This window comes from Apium graveolens, chromosome 5 (genome assembly GCF_009905375.1).
Source record: "Apium graveolens cultivar Ventura chromosome 5, ASM990537v1, whole genome shotgun sequence".
Taxonomy (NCBI): domain Eukaryota; kingdom Viridiplantae; phylum Streptophyta; class Magnoliopsida; order Apiales; family Apiaceae; genus Apium; species Apium graveolens.
In genome coordinates, this window is record NC_133651.1 from 3,289,350 (window position 1) to 3,310,275 (window position 20,926).

The following is a 20,926-nucleotide window of genomic DNA, read 5'->3' on the forward strand; positions in this document are numbered from 1 at the left end:
TACTCGAAAATAAAATGAAGAGCACAAGTAATAGCAGGTAGTTAGTTGATGACAACTTAAAGCCCGTTTTTCTTCATCTTTATCCTTGGGCTGCATTGCAAATTATTTAATCATCCATCCTTGATTTAAGCTTTGTCAATATTATTATTACCTCACATTTGAAAGGCAATATTTATAGTTGGGAATTGGGTATACGTTCATAGTAACGGATACATGTAATTTTATAAATTTGTATAGGAGTAAAAAATGTTCATTTCCACCTCATTTATGATGTATTATTGCAACTTATACCCAGGTGACAAACAATTTCACCATATCATTAAATGGTTCTTTTTTAAAAAATTAATATCAAAATAACACATATCATATTTTTATTCGCTGATAGAGTATATATACACATATTCCGAAATAGATCCAAAATTTATTCACAAATAACACATCATATTTTTATTCGCTGAACTCACGTAAATGTACGAGGATTCATTTCATTTGAGGGAGAATGACCAATAATATATCATATATTGACATATCATAATTCGAGAACCATTTTGAGAACGATTAGAGGGCAAGCATTTCTCTTTTTGTAATGCTCAAGGGTTGAAGGGGTTTCTCGTGAAATGCTTGTTAACTTAAAATTGTGCAATGAAATGTTTTTGTGGCACACCCTTCTTTTGCCATGTATATATATACTCGCTCTTTATTTGCAGTTACGTAAAATTAGAAAACTATCTTAAATTATTAAGTTCCAAAGGCTGGTAAAACTAACTTCACTTCATTAAATCTCTATGGCTGGTTTGATTTGACAAAGAACGAAGTCAGTCTCATCACACATAATTTACCTGAAATGACAAGGGAATCTTCTTGATGTTTAACTTCTGTAGCATAGTGCTTTTGTAATAAAAGAAAAATAAAATCACAACATTTCAACATGAGAATGACGTTGGGATTACCTCATGAAATATGTTTGAGTTTCACAATAAAATCATATAATAATTGATAATTGTGTGTACATATTTGGTTAAATATTTATTTACTTTCCATGGTTATTATACATGCAATTTTTCTCTTTTCTTTATTTAAATATGTGTAATTGTACCTATGACATGACATGCATCATAATTTTATTAAAATTTTAATATCACCTCACTAAAGCTTTATGAGATAATATAACTTTCATTAAAAAAATGGACATTTTTTACTCACTCATTTTCGATCAACAAAAAATGGTTGGAAATGGAAGCTTATAATCGACCGAACCAACCGACTAGGTCGTAAATAATACCATAACCAACTGACAGTGGTCGTTTATGAAATCATTAGGGCCCAGTATTCACGTCAGTGTCATTTTCGACTAACAACATGGAAAGTGATAACCGATCATTATTTTCGGTCGGATGTCAGTCGATAATAGCTTTTATAATTGACTGAAAGGTTACTTATGATTACGTTTTAACTGACCACTCTTATCGGTCGATTGTGGTCGATTTCGACCTTATTTCCGACTGCGTAAACTCATTTCTGATCAAATTTGATGGTTAGAAGTGTACAATTTTCTTGCCGTATTTATTCTCTTTCAATATTTAAAAATTCGAATATTAGGTTAGTTTTAGACGAAAACAAACACTTGCATAAATCGTCAAGGCAACACAGTAATGTACCATTTTCCTAAAAAAAACGTAATTTACCATGGCTTTCAAATTTACTAATCATACTAGTCTAATGAAAAGTGGTTAGCCTACCAAAACTTGTACTATGAAGTATTGTTAATACTCTCGTACATTTTTTGTTATCATTTTTATTTTTATATTATTTTAAAAATTGGAACTTACATATTAAAAGAAAATAGATGTATTTTTAAATATTATCATTTTTTAATTTTTCTAACTATAAATATCTCATTGATAGTCTAAAACTTAATGGTACTCCTATTTATTAACCTAAGTTAGGTTAAAGACGGTGGATTTACTTGTTAATGACAATGGCTTTAAAAGTCTAAACATCACTGTTTCATTATTTATAACATGTCGGTCGCTACAGCAGCAGCCAGCACTTCACTCTTTACTTATTTTTAGTATTAATTAATTGCTAATCATCTCTTACACAACTAAATTCACATTTGTTATTTTTGGCTTTTTGTCTCGACTTGCACGTCTTTCTCAAGCCTAAATACCTAATTAAATTAACAATGGTACCAAGAAAATGCCCTCCACCTCCGGAAAGAACAATGGTGATTTTTTTAGCCTGATTTTTTTTTTGAGTTCGATTGATAACAAATCAACTTAAATTTAAGAAAAAATTAAGATCTTTTCCCTAAGGAATAGATAATTACATATTGCTCAATGCTGGTGTGATAATAACGATACATATATTTTTTTTGCGAAATAGAGGGGGTTTACGACAATTAATCAATGAACGAAATTTTTTTTGGTATTGATAAGTCCCATGCGAAGAAAATCATGGGTTGGGGTATTGTATCATTATTTATCGTTGTCTCGCTTACTGATACTTAATTTTATGGATCATTGGTTACCTAGCACACACATATTTGTGCACATACAAGCCGGGGATCTTTTGAGAAAAATTATTTGGAATGATAGTAAGGTTGCGTATTCTAAACCCTCCCCAGACCCAGACACTACCATAAGCGGTATTATTAGGTATAATTGATAGATTGATAGTATTTTTCTTAGAGTTAATTTAACTTTATGCATCTATTCGGTTTTAGTTTAGAGTTAATTTAACTTTATGCTTTAAATTCGGTTTTAGTTTATTACGAGATGTGTTAATAACTTTAATTATACGTGTTGTGCATCACTTCGGTTTTATACTCTTACAATTGCCCCTCATTAGTCAATTTTCGGTCATTTTAACCGTTAAGATAGAGGTAAAATGGATATGTTATTTATAATATATTTAAATAATACTCCCATCGTCCCATAATATATGACCTAGTTTGATTAGCACGGTTTTGAAGAAATTAATACTTGACTTTAATGTGAACCACAAAAATGAGTTATTGGGTGTTAAAATAAATATATTATATGAATGTGTGGTTGTGATATTCTTAAATGAATACTATAAATGGAAAATTCATTCTTTTTGGGACGTTCAAAAAAGGAAAGTGGCTCATATAAAATGGGACAGAGGGAGTATATATTTAAGGGCTTATAATATATTTCAGCGCGAGATAGTTCAAGTGGTTAAGGGCTTATATCTTGTCGTCCCAGGTTCTGGGTTCGATTCTCGCTCACCCCCGAGATTTGTTAGGACATATACTCAATTGTAAGACATATAAGCCAAATTAGTCAAAAAATATTATATATATTTAAAAAATTCAAAAAAGTTGTAAAATAAAAAGTAAAAATTTTAGTTAAACAAATTAGTGTCTCATTCAAGGGTTTGTTTATTTCAAGTAAATCAAGGGGCTTCCACTGGTTTTTTCCGGTGGAAAGCCCCAATCCTTCATTCTCTTTTGTCCTTATTAATTTCCCTTCAATAAAACCCAATTTTTTGGGTGTTTGCGTGTCTCTCCTTTTGGAGTGTGTGTTTTGTCTCTCCTTTTGGAGTGTTTTGTTATGTTTTTGTTTAATTATGATTGGGTTTATTTCATGTTGAATCGGTTGAGAACGAGTTTATTGATATTCTTGGTGGTCTGCAAAGCCTGCGTCGAATCTGGAGCGGTGTTAATTATTGCAAGAGCTCACCTTTCACAACCAAAGATTGTTCATCTTTCACGTGTTTACACTTTCGGCATGTCTATAGCTGGTATCCGGCATGTAGATAGCTGGGGTGTTTTCGGCATGTTTATAGCCGGTGTCCGGCAAGTAGATAGCTGTGGTGTCGTTTTTCCAATCTCAGTGATTGGTGTTTTTGAACATTGGGCTAACAATGGTTTTTATGTGATATGGTCAATTGCGATGTTGCTATTTTCAGAGATGTTGGCACAATTTGGATTGCTCGGGATGTCTTTTATTTCGTTTTTAATTTCAAGAATTTTTAAATTCTATGTGTTAAACGATCAGGAAACAAATCATCTAATTGTTTTTAGTATGATATTTGTTTTACCACCTGGTTGTATCGACAGTTGGGGGTTTGTCCCGACTGTATTATATTGAAGTTAATGAAAGTTTTCTGCATTTGTCAAAAAAAAAAATTAGTGTCTCATTCCAATAAGCTGAGCTAAACAAATTTATCGTTTAGTAATATCCTACAAGAGTATAAATAAGTGCCGTCTAAATAAAGAAAAATGCATTGACATTTGACTCATCTACAAAATACATTTGTTTTTTTGAAGTAGACGGCGAAGCATAGTCATTGTAAAATGAACAAGTTAAGGCTCCGAATAAATAATGAAATAATTAAACACATCTTTAGACATAAAGAGATGGTGCTTAATTTTAAAAATCAAAGGTGTGACATATTACATTATGTCTCATTCTATATTTAAATATATCCTGCCTCGTATTTGTGGTGTTTAGGCCCATGTTTTTGAGTTTTTGTCTTCCATATAGGATACAAACACATGTAAAATTATTTAATTAAAATTTAAAAGTCGTTATCACATTTCATTCAAATTCGATTTAATTATTTTATTTTTGAGATTGATTGGTTCTGTATTGTTATTGGTCAGTTATATTTCTTGTAAGGGAATTATATTACTTCCTCCGTCCCATAATATATTTCCTATATTGACTTTTTGTACCGTTCATTTTAAGCGATTGACTACTAATTTACATCTAATCTATAAGATCAAACATAGTAATGAATGATCTTGTTGGATTCGTATTTATGAGTATTTTAATACAATGAAGTTTTAATATTTAAAACTAATACGAAATTAAAGATATTAACAATCAAAAGTGTGCATTGGCAAACGTGTCCAACACAAAGAGAAAACGTTTTTAGGTACGGAGGGAGTATATGCCTTTTGCACTAACGGTAACTATGAGAACTGATAATTTTCGTAATTAAAATTGATTATTTTATAAAAATTTAAAAATTTTGATTTACACGAAATCATTAATTTACCGAATTCGAAATTTCAGTTTTTTTAAAAAAACACTAATTTCAATTACAGAAAATACCAGTTTTCACGATTTTTATTGGAGCGTGACCCTATATTATATTATTATATTATAGTTTAACTCTTGCTTGAAGGCACTATAAACTTACTTGAACACCTGTTATAAACGTTATATGTAATAGATATAGGTGCACCAACTTTGAATTGAACAGGTAAAGGTCAATGACTAACAAGATTATATTGTTCGTCAAAAAATTTGGAATTGAGGAACTCATGTAAAATGTGACATCTCTAAATTTGTGCACAGTATCTTTTTGACTATGTTATAGAAATTGGCTGATTTTTCAAAAATCACCGATAAATCGCTTAAAAATCGTTCAAAAATATTTGTCCGATTTGACCGATTTCCGATAAATCGCTGATAAATGATCCGATATTTTAAAAATCGTCAGATAAATCGCAAATCGCTACATCAACCGAATAATCCCGATTTCCGAAACCTGTAACACTGGTTTTTGACAATATATATTATCCCCGAAATTCGAATTTGTAATGTGAACGTATAATTACGGATTAATATAGATGTGCGACATAAGGCGTACGAGAGAATTTACTAAAAATGTATTGTTAAATTTTATAAAATTGTCACTAATTTTACCTTAAAAGCTCTGTTATTGTAATAGGTTGGTTTGTCGAACAATGGTTGATAATTTATCAATAAATCGATAAAAAATAATTGATTAATTTGATAAATCGTCTATATATCATTCGACTTTTTAAAATTATCTGATAAACTATAAAATGGTAATATAACATAAACGATTAATTCCGATTTATAAAATCTGTAACCGGGTTTACAAGTAACAATCAAGCTTTGGAAAAAACTATAATATTAATTATTATATTCAACCTGGTCTGGTTTTAAACCCCTCTAGTTCCGTCGTAGCAGATACTTTGTGCTCTGGTGCAGGAAATTACAAGAAAATGTAGATTAATGACAATGATGTAAAAAAAAAATTGTTTAAAGACATGTGATCTAAGATGTTAGACAAAACGAAATCATGCGAGATTTATTTAACATTAAAATTCATATCAGATTGTACAATAATAATTTTATATGTTTCATACTGTGTTTTGCAACCTCCGGAATTTAACAAATAATTTCGGTCTACAAGCATTTTTCTAAAAAACAAAATTAGATTGATTATATATTCGTTAATTAAAATATTCATAGAAAGCAAAATACATACACAATTAAAATAGTAATCATTCCGTCCGAATGAATTCCTAACATTTGAAATAAAATGTTCGACACACATTTTAAATTTATTATTTACTATATTTACATAAATCATTTTAAAAACTTTTTTTGCTGAAATAAAAATTAAATGTCAATTTTCTATATAAAAAAAACTTAAAAACAAGTTAAGGAATTGTACTAGATAAAATTCTTGAAATACGTGTCGAACTCTCAATTTTAAATGTTAAGAATCTACCGAAATGGAGGAAGTATATGACACGTATAATATATTATACATCAAATTACATAATCTCGATATATGAAATGTTCACGTATTTGAGACCAAATTACGTCCTAACAAATCTGTCACATAATTCTATGTAATGAATATTTTTCACCGACAGAGTTGCCCCCTGTATGAGTTCATAACCAAAGGTGACTAAACGAGCTGTCCGAACGAATCCTGCCGAATTTTAGGCGGGCCGATTCAGCAATACAGGACTCGTGAACGGCACGCTTAACTAGATGAGCTGTGCCGGACTCGTGCCGATTCAAGAAATGAGAGCCCGTGAACGGCTCGCGGTTTAGACGAGTCAAACGAGTTATAGAATTGTACTAGTTGCATGCTGCGATTTATTAAAGCAAGGAGCCCGGGCCGTGCCGAGTTGGCGAGCCGAGGCGAGCTGCATCATTATTTTATATTTACCAATTTCCATTTCCTGTCCACACAATTCAGTCCATCAGCCATCAATTCAATATAATAATGTTTATAATTAATTATTTTAATAAAAAGAACAATGAATCATGTGATGATTTACACTGTTGCTGTCTTGCTGATATTCAAGAAGTGATGATTTAATTTAGTTAGTTGATTACTAACACAGGCCAGGCGGTTCACGGGCCGAATAACAATTAAGCCAGACTCTTATTCGTTTACAAATTACATGGGCCGATTCGCGTGTCGTGCCGGTCCGTTCGCGGTTTTAACAATCCTGATTCGTGTTCGGTTCGCCTCTACAGGCGGTTAGTGCAGAATAATTAACCGGCACGCAACGAGCCGAGTCAAGCGAGTTTTAGGCGAGCCGGTTCACGTGCGTGCCGAGCCAAATCGGCCGTCTGGCCACCTCTACTCATAATTGATTTTTTATAGCAATGAACGGTTGACACACGCACGTAATTATTTGCGATTGTTGTTATAAATTACTGTTTTGTTGGAAAAAGTACTACTTAAAAATGTGTTGTTGTGAAATCAGATCAGATGGCCGTATTTTGATGTAAAAAATTTTAAAAAAAATAAAATTGATAAGGTTTGATGGTAAAATAAACATTTATTTTTTGCAACAATTAAAAAACAGGTTTTTTTAGAGGCATAAGGTACTTACTTTCCGACAACAATTTTTAGGCAAAAAATATTTTTAAAAAATGAGCTTTTAAATTTTATCAAAAAAGTTTTTAACTGTTAAGCAAAAAACTGTTGTTTATACCTATGATAGAATATTAAACACAATTCAACACTCTTTATCAAACAAATCATCATGTACGATTTTATAATGTCTAATACCAAATACGGTTTAAATTTAACTCTTTAGTGAGCGAATTACGACATTGCAACATCTTCAAGATTACACGAATAGCATGCAGTGAAGAATATATATTCATTGTTCACACTTCACAATTTCTGCAATTAGAAAGGGAATCGAAGCCTTGATCATGTGAAATACAAGGCAGCGTTCATTTTTTTTCTATGTAAACAAAATCAACTACCTCTTCTTTTTTTATTGTAGATGATATTCCCTTCCCATGTTTGTCCTTTGAAAGCCAAATTGGGAAACCATTCAAGAAAAAGCTTATTCTATTAAAAATCCCTCCTATTCTTCTCTCTTTAATGAATTTTAGGGGTATATTGAATTGAGATTTTAAAGAATTTTTTTCATTAATGAAATCTAGGTGTATTCAATTGGATTTTAAAAAATGTATCATAATTTTATGGTATTCAACTAGGATTTTAAACTATGATACAAAATCTGGTGGTATTTAATCAGAATTTTAATTTATGTTTAAAAATCTGATGGTACAGTATTCAACTGAGATTATTTAAACTATTAAAATCTGATGGTAATCACAGACGGATTTTTTTGGACTTCATAAAATGATCAATTTTGTGAGATTGTTCAAATGTGTTTTATGGTTTTTGAAATCCCATCATAATTCATCAGATTTTGAAGAATTGACTTTAAATCCTAAAAACTAATCATCAACTTTACGATATTTTATCAAGAATTCGCGTAAAATCGAAATCAGATATAATTCATAAAAATCCACGAATTATATATAATGCAAAAAAATTATAGTTCAATACTCCCCTATTAGTTTGAGAATTTTTTCAAAAAAATCCAAGTATTTTCAAAAATGCGTTGCAATTTATATATGTAACATGAAATACAATACTTGCAATCTCATACGCCACTTGTAGCAATTTCCTCTGCAATGTCTAGCAGGGGAAGAAGTTTATAAATAAGTTTTAAAATATAGATATTTTTGATAATTTCTTTTTAATTTTTGTTTTGTAAGCAGGGGAAGAATTATTGAGTACAAGTGGTTGGTTTGTCTAGCAAAAATTGGACAAAGAATAAAGCTGTGTAGGAAGCAATTTGGGAAAAGTACGGTCCTCCCAAGTACTGCACGAACTGTTTATTTCAATCCTCCGACTAGGGCTCTAAAAAAATTCGTAAAATCCGATATTCGTCCGAAAAATTCGCATCCATATCCGATAAAAAGTGAATATTATTCGTATCCGATAAAAAGCGGATATTATCTCTATCTGAATTCGGGATATTCGAATCCGAAACTAAATACATATATGATATTTAAATTATATAAATATTTAATTATATTTAATTTAAAATTTATTTTTTTTAGTTATAGTGTATGTAAATGTATTAAATAATACGTTTATACAAATTTTATATAATTGTACACATACTTTATACATATGTAAATATATTATTTGTATTTAATCGTAGAAAATGTTTTATAATCATCATCAAAATGGTAGAGGTAACAAAAAAATTCAAAAAATCCGATATCCGTCTGAAATATCCGCATTCGTATCCGGAAAAAAGCGAATATTATCCGTCTCCGAAATAAAGCGAATATTATCCGTATTCGAATACAATAATTGCGGATGCGGATACGGATATAGGTATATCTATATCCGAATTATTCGTTTGACAACCCTATCTCCAACTTTGACGAGGAGGTGTTTAGTGCTTATTTGCAAATCCTTAACCACTCTTTTCCTCCTCGAATCTCCTTCCCTCCTTTATAATCTTCTCTTTATTCACAAAAATTGACAAAAAAAGCTTATATGGCTCTATTGCATATTTGGATGGAGTGTTCTAAAAAATGGTAATCGGACTTAATAGATGAATATATTTATTAATTAATCAGGTCATTCACCGGAACTAATCACCATTTTTTTTGTTCAATTTTTTTTGCACGCATTTTGAGGTGTATATTAAATATAATTCCATAATTTATTTCTTAAATTTTCTTTTTCTGAATAAAATTTAGTATTTGAATTTTTATCCAGAAAAAAGTTATATATAGAACTATGTTTTATTTACACCTTAAAGTGCATACAAAATTAATATGGACAAAAAAATTGAGTATTATATTATTATATATAAATATTAATATATGTAATTACTTTATTATTTTGATTATACATTTATTATTTATATTTATTAAAAAAATATAATATTATTATAAATAAATATAATTTATAAGATCTAACTTATGGGTTGAGTTTAATTTGAAATAAAAATTAAAAAAATTATTATTTAAATCTTAAAAATAATAATTATATATACGAGAATAATATTTTTCTTAAATGGTCAAAGTATCCCACTAGTGCACTAGTGCTCCGTGCTCCAAACATAAAGTGGGTTAGTAAAAGAAAACAATAAGTGTGCATAGCATACATTAAAATACACATTATCCGAATGTATGCGTGTAAGTCCCTCTAATTAAAGTACTTATCCTTAAACCCCTTCATGATGACCAATAATTGCCGTATTAAACTAGTAATATCTCAACTCTCAAGTATATCATGTTGCTAAAAGTAATTAAGTACTCTTAAACCAATTATGTTGAAGGCAAAGGCAGTGCAGCTGGCATTGTCTTTCTCGTCGCTTGATTCTTTGTGTGCCCTATTCTCCACCCAAACTCCTCTTTAGTTTAGCATCATTGTTCACAAATTATTGAGAGTATACAAATATTATGTTTGTGTTACATGTTTAGTATAGATTTTGTTAATATATTAAAATTTATATATGTTTTATAATTATTTTATTATTATTATTAATATATGTATATATATATTATAATTAATAATTTTAATATGTTACTGCTGAAATTTGAACATTAAACCCCTTATGTAATATTTTTTAATATCCAACGATTTTTAGAACTTTGATATGAAATTTCTAATGTTTCCGGATTGAATGATCAGAGTATTAACGACCAAATTTTTAATGTTCCGTCTTTAATGTAATAGTATGGGTTAATTTTTTAGGAAATGAAATTGTTAACTAAATTATGGGAAAATTATAAGAAATATACTATTTTTATAATTTTTTTTGGTGTTTTTACTATTTTCTAAAAATATTTGTAAAATGCGGGGTGCAATAAAAAGCGAAGTAACTTTTTTATATTTATATATGCATCGAGGTTGAGAAGAGTTGAAAAATTGTATTTATGCGAAAAAATTGAAAAATCTTTAAATTTTGCAATTTGTTGTGTGTCCGGATACAACATTGGTCATGATAATTAGAATTATTTTAAAAATTAAAAAAAATATTCACGTAGATGATAATATTTTAGAGATATATTTATGAACTTATAATAAATTAGCCAAGTCAACTTAATTTTTAAAATAATGTATTGCAAAACATTGACCAAGCACTAGTTTCATGGCTTTGAGATTTTTTATCCATTAGAAATATTAACAAAAATACACATTTTTAAGTAGATAATTGTATACAATGGATTGAAAAATAAAATTTGATAGTTATGTATCTAATTTTATCTAATATATATATATATATATATTATAATTGACAGATACCTGCTTGTGAGTGAAGTATTCAGTACAATATATTTTTACAATACTTATTTGTTAATACACATTTGTTAGTTGGATATGTAAATTTAAAATTAATTATCCATTTCGAAAATTGATATTTATGTCAAAAATGGACATTTTTAACTCTTTTTTTTTCTAGTTTCCAGGGATGACAATGACATATTGACATGTTCATAATATTTTTTAACGATTTTATTAAAAAAACACAATAAATATAATTCTCCGTTCAAGGAAAAGGTGCCACGATATCGACTGAACAGCGAGCCTAGGCCTACGTTTCCGTTTAAAAGTAGGGTGTATGTCACAGCGGCACCGCTATAGCAATATGGGTATGCAATGACCTCAATTAGCCGGACATGGTTTTTCGTGATTTGGTATGCCTTTTTACTAATTTTTTTAATTTTTAAATAATTATTTTAATATTAGAAATATTCAGAAATAAGAAGTATAATCTAAAATATTTATATATATTTAAATTTCTAAAAAGTTATTAATGTAAATGAGTATTATGATGGTATTCGGTTTATTATTATCAACTAACTTTAATTTTATATTCAAGTTTACTGTATATTAGTATAACAATCATATTTTAAATTTTATTATATTTAATTGATAAATGAAATGACATTTGAACATGTATTTTGACAAAAATAATCTGGTGACAGGTACCATATTTAAAAGGTGCGCACCACTTGACCCTGTTTGGTTCCCTCTTTAGCAGAGCTTTCGGTCATCACCAACCAACCATCCATATCTTATCCCACTCTTGTATTTTATATTTTTATTATTGCAAAATTTTCTGCATTTGAGTTGCAAAAAAAAAAAAATGGTATCGGTCTCCCGTATGCGGTTATCACAAATAAAACATAGTACATTTCCTATAGAAAATGGGGTAAGCTCCGTAAAGTGTATCGAGTCGAGTCTAGTCGAGTCAAACACTTTCAGGCTTGATTCGAGTTTGATTAAAAATGTTCTCGACTTTGACCGAGACTTAATTTTCAAACTTGAAATTCGACTTGTAAAAAAATTTAATAGACTCGAGTTCGGTTCGAAAACTCGATTCGATTTCACTAAAATTAGCAAAAACTAGAAATATGAGCGTTCGACTCGAGTTCAATTTGATTAAATATATAAATTATAAAAAATATTAAATATTTATATTAAACATAATTAAAAATGGTAAATATTAGATAAGGTTTGCGAATCTTACGAGCCGAGTAATTTGAAACTCGGGCTCAGCTAGATAATTAATTCTAATATAATAAATTTAATAAAAAAGTTCATATTATACAGGCTACGGGCGTAGGTCCAGAATCGTTATATAAATTTAAATAATAATTAAATTTTATTATATATTTTAATTATTTAATTTAAAGCAATAACAAGACCTTTTTCTTTTAAATCATTGAAAATTAATGAAATATTTAGTGATTCTCTGGTAGACTCGTTTTAATCTAAAACTATTCTACAATGGAATAACATTGAATTATTTTTTTGTTCAAATTTTAAGTGTTCAACTTTCTATCATTGTCATGTATGATTGGTATTCTATGTTAACATCAAATTTTATAATTTTGGAAATAAAATTAGCATAAATACAAAATTAGTAATTAAAAGATCTTTTGTGGTATCAGCTCTGTCACCGCTTCTCCTGCAACAAAAAACTTGGGTGAAGAATTCAGTGTTATTTAATAAGTTCACATGATTAAATCAAATGCATTCAAAAATAATTTCAACTGTTTTTCGAAATAAATCGATAAAAGAAGTTACACTTGATTACAAAAAGTATTTATTGTTTTTTTAAATAAACTATCACAATATATTTTTAAAAAGATGATATTTAAATTATTTCATATCCTATACAAATTCCTAAAAGAAACAGAAGCATACGGGGAGTTTTTATCAAAAATAAACTTTTTTTGACCGTGATCATAAATTACCTTCATAATGAAAGTATTTATAAGTTGAAGATTAATATAAATATGTGCAATACGAGAAATAAAAGTGACTACGACGGTCATTACTGACCTTCAAAACTATGAGAAAAGGGCTTAAATATTATAATGAGCGAAAATCTTATGATATAGTTAAGTCTCATGTGAAGAAAATTATGGATCAATATATTGTCCTGTTTACTTTTACGTATTTTTATATATCATTTTATATCACTTTATAACTAGAACACACATATATGTGTACACACGAGCTAGTTTTTTTTTTAGAAAATAGACTCTTCATTATTTAGTATGAGGGTCAGGCTACGTCAGTATACTCTCCCCATACATGCCAAATACAGGGCATATTTTAATTAAAAGGAGTTAAAAGGTGTTTTTGCATTGGAAAAATTGTTGAGTTGCGACCACAAGCAGTAACGAGTCTTTCACTGGCGACAAAAGTGATTCAAGTGCAATTCTGAGTTAATTTTTGCTCTCATTTCTTATCAGTTGCACCTACTAAGTCAAGACCTACTATGGTACTTGGATTTTGAGTTGTGCTCCTTCTAAGCAATGAGGTGGCCATGGTGATTCCTACTACAAGTTAGTGATCACTTTGATTTAGTTTTTGTAAAGCGCTTTAACCCTTAAAATGTCTCGTCTTCAAGTCTTTACTCCGAATCTTCGTATAAACCATATATCCTTCATATTCAGATACGAATTCTCATTTAACAATCCTTCTCATGATAATACTAAGATTCATTTCACGAACAACTGACGCATGGTGCGACTGGTCTGACTCACAGACGATTAACATCGATTCAGGTCTTCATATTGTATTCCTGATTACATTGTAAACCTTGCAACAATTTTATCGCTTCGAACACTATTTATCGATAAATAGTTGTATTTTCATTGGAATTCTTACGGTACTCAAACAACGTCTTCATTACTACTACAATTTTGAATACTTCATTTACTGTTCTTCACTGACGCTTAAACATATAAATGAACTCATTTTAGTGAGTATAACTTCAAGATTGCAGCTGCCTTCTTTAACTTTAACCTTCTGTCTATACATTATCTTCAATTCTTTATAATCCCATACTACGAACACTGTACATCTTAAAACAATGATAATACACTGAAATCTTATCGTGACATCATCATAATGAAATTTTCAACCCTTTTAAAACCTTGAAAGCTTCAAACCGTATTCTTGACTGGTGCATAAATATATTAATGAATTTTTTTTGAGTGACCTGTATATATAATTCAAAACTTTTTATAATATTTTGATCCTTTGTATTTATCCTGTTTTTTCCTCATGTCTTGTATATACGTAATATTATTTACCTGTCATATTTTAGCATTGAGTTATCACGTATACTCTTCATACAACTTCTCAATCTCACCAACATTCTTTAATTTTCAATGAACTCAATTCAAATTCAAAAGATGATACATACTATCAATTAAATAGCGAGGTAATAAGTAAAAAAATCATGTTCAAATATATAATTCTAACAATATATAAATTAATACATTTTTATTATCATAAAAATAATTCCATTACATTATCATAAAATATGATTTTAAGATTGTTTGTTTTTTCCTAAAACTTAAATTAAATAAAAAAATGTGATGTTTCCCCACTAGGCCACCACAATAAAAATTTATTTTATGTTTATTCATGCCTTACAAATTTCAATGATATGGGATCCATGTATTCTTTTTATCTTAATCTACATATTTATGCAACTTACCAAAAAAAAGAAGAAAACAATCGATCAAGCTAAAATATTGACTTTATTTTAGGCAAATAAATAACTAAAAAAATAAAAAAAGAACCTAACCAAGCAAGAGGGTTAAAAAGTAACCATGGTTAAGTAAGCAAGCAGTACAAAAAAGGAGGGTACGTGGGGGGTACCACCTAAACCTCCACCATTACCTCTTCCATCCAAGTCTGCCCATTCATAGCGCGACAATCACACTTCCCAATCAAATTACAACACCTTTCTCACTGCCCCGACAGACACAACTAACGGACACTCTAACGCCGTTTACACTCTCTTTCCTTTATTGTCTCTCCCGGACACACTCGCTTTCCATATGTTTGTTACGCTTACCGGGAGTACCCGGTTGTTAAAGATAATGTCACCGGGTGTGTCAGGTTGTACACGGAGTTAGATATTGACCGCGGTTGAAATGATTACTTAAGGACCTGCTTTTCCCTGTTTTTGACCCCCATCCCATAACCTACCCTCTCTCTCTCTCTCTCTCTCTCTCTCTCTCTCTCGTTCATTCAACTCCTCTCTCTCTCTCAGTAACCCTCTCTCATCTCTCTCATCATTCAACTCCTCTCTCTCTCAGTAACCCTCTCTCATCTCTCTCTCTCGTTCATTCAATTCCTCTCTCATCTCTCTCTGAGTAACCCTCTCTCATCTCTCTCTCGCGTTCATTCAATTCCTTTCTCTTTGAGTAACCCTCTCTCCTCTCATCTCTCTCTCTCACATACAAACAGAGAGATTTGTGTGTATAGGCAGGGTTTAAGTAGAGCAACAACTATTTGATAATGTTATGAGAGATCTGTGTTCATCGTGAATCAAAATGACGAGTACCGAAGTGTTAAGCAAAGCAACTAATAATCCACGCGGAGCGAGCTTGTATAATGATCGAAACGACGGCGTAGCGGCGGCGTCCGGCGGCAGAAAAGGTAAATTCCGGCTGTTTTCCGGCGACTGAGATAGAGATCTGATTGCTTACATGTTTGTTCGTGTATATTATGTGTAGTTGATGCTGTTACTGCTTTATATACGGAGCTTTGGAAGGCTTGTGCTGGTCCGCTTGTTACTGTGCCTCGTGAAAATGAGCTTGTGTATTATTTTCCCCAAGGTCACATTGAACAGGTTTAATTTCTATTTTTGCTATTATTTATTTTTTAATTTTTTCTATATGTGTGTGTATTAAAGTTGTTGCTACTTTTAAGTGTAGTTTTATTATGATTTTTATGTTTGTTAATTTAATTAACTGTTACTTTTAGATTTTTATGACTTCGATTTTTATAGTAACAGAAATATAGATTTGGAGTGTTAAGTTTTGAAATTAATATTTTATTTATTGTTAAAGGAGTTTGTATGATTAACATGTTTGCCTTTGTTATTTAGTGTGTTAATTTGAGATTTGGTTTGAGTAGGTGGAAGCTTCAACTAATCAGGTGGCAGAGCAGCAGATGCCGGTGTATAATCTTCCGTCCAAGATATTATGCCGTGTTGTTAATGTTAACTTAAAGGTAATTGAGAAGTTGTTGGGTTTTGTAATTATAGGACTACATGTATGCATTTTAGAATGATGATTATTTAAGTCGTCGGTGAGGTATGTGGTTTGTGGCGTTACTAAGATGTAATGTGTTCTTAATGTGTTTAATCAGGCTGAGCCAGACACGGATGAGGTGTTTGCACAAGTGACTTTAATGCCTGAGCCAAATGTATGTTTTAAAGTGGCTGCAAGATGTACTTATTTTTTGAGAATTATGCGCTTCAATTTAAGTTAATATTTGTATGTGTACTTGTGTGCTGCCAGCAAGATGAGAATATGGCGAGGAAGGATCCCGTGCCTCCACCACCGCCTCATTTTAATGTGCATTCCTTTTGCAAAACCCTCACTGCATCTGATACAAGCACTCATGGAGGGTTCTCGGTGTTGAGACGGCATGCTGATGAATGCTTACCCCCTCTGGTTAGCATGCTAATCAGACATTAGTTGGAAATTCTTTGTTAAATCCTTGGATTTTGTCATTTTTACCTCTGATATATATGTTTGTACAGGACATGACACGACAACCCCCAACACAAGAGTTGGCGGCGAAAGATTTACATGGGAATGAGTGGCGTTTTAGACATATATTTCGGGGTATGATATGACTATACAGGACAATGTGTAATATTATATCAATTATTTATCCATGAATAACCAAAGTGCTAGAAAATTTTAGGTCAACCGAGGAGACACTTGCTTCAGAGTGGCTGGAGCGTCTTTGTTAGCTCTAAAAGGCTGGTTGCTGGTGATGCTTTCATTTTCCTCAGGTTTGCAAAACTGTTTATGTGTTCCAGAATCAGGTTTTTTTATTTAAGTTTGTTATTATTTACTGAAATGAGGAAAGTTGTACTTGTAGGGGTGAGAATGGGGATCTTCGTGTTGGTGTGAGACGTGCTCTAAGACAGCTGTCTAATGTTCCATCATCAGTAATATCAAGTCATAGCATGCATCTCGGGGTCCTTGCAACAGCTTGGCATGCAATCCAGACGGGGACAATGTTCACAGTTTATTACAAGCCCAGGTAAGTGATGTGATATATAATCATGGTGCAGTTAAACTTTCACAATTTTATTAAATTTTAGAACTGAGTTAATATTAAAAGTGCAAGTTATAGAAGTTCATGATAATTTTTGATTTTATCATGTGCTATGGTGATCTTGTTTATTTGTGATATCTTTAACTGACTTGTTTTGGTCGAACTATTAACATTTATCTTTGTATAGAAGTATCAACCTTACTTTCTGTTACACTGACAGGACCAGCCCTTCAGAGTTTATTGTTCCTTATGATCAATATATGGAGTCTGTTAAAAACAACTATTCAATTGGAATGAGATTTAAAATGAGATTTGAAGGAGAAGAAGCTCCAGAGCAGAGGTAGGGTCAAGCATCTTTGCATCACACAAAGTGATCTTATTCTCATCTAATTAATTTACCCCTTAAGAATATTTTACATGTACTTTTTTCGTTTTGCAGATTTACTGGAACCATAGTCGGAACTGAAGAGACTGATCCCAAAAGCTGGCCAGGATCTATGTGGAGATTTCTTAAAGTATGCACATATCTTACGAATTTATGTTTTAATTTTTCTCTTGCATTGCAAGTAAACAAACTTTTTATTCTGTTCTAAGGTGCGTTGGGATGAAACTTCCAGTATTCCTCGGCCAGACACAGTTTCTCCTTGGAAAATTGAGCCTGCTCTTTCTCCTCCAGCACTAAATCCACTCCCAGTGCCAAGACAAAAGAGACCTCGATCAAACTTGCTGCCCTACTCTCCAGACTCATCTGTTCTCACGAGGGAAGGTATGTGTATTTCTACATCGTGCAATACTCTTTAATAATATTTATAAAGTTCAATTATGGCTATGGCTTCCTAAAATATCTACCTAATGTTTTAGGCTCATCAAAAGTAGCCGCAGATCCTTTGCCTTCAGTTGGGTTTTCAAGGGTTTTGCAAGTTCAAGAAATATCAACCTTGGGGGGCAATTTTGCTGAGAGTATTGAGTCTAACTTATCTGATAAGCAAGTGGCGTGGCCACATTCCGCAGATGATGAGAAGATTGATGTTGTCCCTGCTTCGCAAAGATTTAGGTCTGACAAATGTTCACCTTTAGGAAGGGGTGAATCATCCTTCACAGATCTGCTATCAGGTTTTGGAAGCCAAACTAATTCTTCCCATGATGTGGTTATTCCTTCTAATATTCAAACGACAACTACTGCGAACTCAAATAGACTTAAATTGCATGATGAAGAAGGCAGTTTTAACTTTGTTTCAAGCCGATGGCCAGTGATGTCATCCAGTCTTTCACTGAACCTAGGTTCTGGCTCTAATGGCCACTTGCAAGGTAGTGATGCTTATCAGACACCACGGGATGCTAGATATGGTAATTATAACAATTGTCTCATGCAACATGGCCAGACGGGTGACCAAAATCAAGGGTTGATGCCTCCACCGCAATCATATTATCATCAGATACCTGTTCATTCAAGAGAGCCTATGACAAATTCCTCGCCAATAGACCACGAGGCAGTCAAGCCTAAAGATGGAAACTATAAGCTCTTTGGTATACCACTAGTGAGCAGAACTGTTACAACGGAGCCATCAGCGGCACAGAGAAATACTATGATAGAGGCAGCAGGGGATATGCATCTAGGATTGCAACCACACCGGTCAATTATCTTTGATTCTGAGAAATGGTCTGAACAATTGAAGGGAGCAAAAGTGGCAAATGATTTAAATGCCAATGATGAACAGGAGAAACCTCTCCATTCCTGCCAGCCAACCACTAAAGATGGTCAAAGCAAAGTTCCTGGAAGTTCAACAAGGAGCTGTACTAAGGTAACAGCTTTTTAAATACATATTTTTTTTCACTTCTACTGCATCTAGATTGTTTGCTTTTGAGGCTTACAAAAGTTAGTTTCAGGTTCATAAGCAGGGCATTGCCCTTGGTCGATCTGTGGACCTTGCCAAGTTTAACAACTATGATGAGCTGATTGCTGAATTGGACCAATTGTTCGAGTTCGGTGGGGAACTGAAGGCTTGCAGAAGAAATTGGTTGGTAGTCTATACCGATGACGAGGGTGATATGATGCTTGTTGGAGATGATCCATGGCAGTAAGGATTCTGTTTATTGTTTTTTGGTCGCAATATGTTTGTTGTGTACCATGGGAGCTATGCTTTCTTGTTTGATCGATAATTTTCATGCTTGCATTTTCTTTCCAAATGCAGGGAATTTTGTGGCATGGTCCGTAAAATATACATTTATACCAGAGACGAGATTCAACGAATGAATCCAGGAACCCTGAATCCAAAGGGAGAGGAAAGTTCTTCAGTGGCTGCAGAAGGGTTAGATGCAGCAGACGCGAAGAATTTACTGCCTTCATTTAATTATGAAGAATTGGATGTTTGAGTCTATATCTAGGTATGTCCTGGCATGTTAAATTATAACCTTGTGGTTTCCACTTGGTACTTTTCCAACTCTTTAAATTGAATGTACACTTACGGGGGGTGGGGGGAGTTTATTTTATAGGCGGTGTCGGCCAGTAGAAAGGCTCTTTATAGCTATTGGAGTAGGGACATTGGAATTCTAGATTTGCAGAGCTTTTGTTTGGATGAATTCTGGTGCAGGTGAAAGTTTTGGTACTCCAAAATTTTGGAAGGTTTTTGAAGCTGCTGTTATATGGGTTCGTTAATACCATATAATTAATTTGTGGTGTACCACAATTCGAAGTATAGCTTACTGATAACTTGCCTTGTGCGACCTCTTGTACAGCCCTCCCTACTATGCATATAATTATGAAGATATTAGTTGCGTTATTATTATATTTTTGATAATTAATCACACACGCACACGCCAGGAGTCGAAATCGTGACCCCCACAAGAGGACATGAGTTCAACCACTGCACCAACATTTTGTCACTTTGTTGGCATTAGTTGCGTTATTGGATGTGACTTGAGCAGAATTTTGTATATATATAAAAAAACATACTTCCATATTTGGCAGTACTTTCCAAGGGAGATCTGTTGCTTAATCACTGTATTAGTTTCTTAGGGCCCATTTCATTTAGCTGAGTTATACTCTGAAGATTCCTTTTTGTTCGACCCGTGTTACTTCATTTAACAGAATCTTGTACTAGAAATGCCAGAGGAGGCCGCATTGAATATTATGTAGTTGGTTTATATATTTATTTATGCTTGAATTTGTGAATGATATTGCTACAAGAAATTCTTTTATAAAGAAATTCGCGAGGAAACAGTCAAGTCA

At 31.8% G+C, this 20,926-nt stretch overlaps 1 protein-coding gene across 2 annotated transcripts; it reads left to right on the forward strand.

Annotated features, from left to right (window-relative positions):
- Positions 1 to 15,593: 15,593 nt before the first annotated feature.
- LOC141661999 (auxin response factor 2B-like) lies at positions 15,594 to 20,849 on the forward strand. Of its 2 annotated transcripts, XM_074469043.1 has the most exons (15): positions 15,594 to 16,059; positions 16,137 to 16,252; positions 16,540 to 16,635; positions 16,774 to 16,830; positions 16,926 to 17,081; positions 17,171 to 17,255; positions 17,338 to 17,428; positions 17,518 to 17,682; positions 17,918 to 18,037; positions 18,137 to 18,212; positions 18,292 to 18,463; positions 18,559 to 19,499; positions 19,585 to 19,775; positions 19,890 to 20,082; positions 20,191 to 20,849. In XM_074469043.1, the coding sequence occupies exons 1-14, from the start codon at positions 15,954 to 15,956 to the stop codon at positions 20,068 to 20,070; spliced, it is 2,553 nt and encodes an 850-aa protein (XP_074325144.1). In that variant the 5' UTR covers positions 15,594 to 15,953; the 3' UTR covers positions 20,071 to 20,082; positions 20,191 to 20,849. The 2 variants fall into 2 exon arrangements, with proteins under 2 accessions (XP_074325144.1, XP_074325143.1); XM_074469042.1 differs by having other exon boundaries at positions 19,890 to 20,849.
- Positions 20,850 to 20,926: the final 77 nt, after the last annotated feature.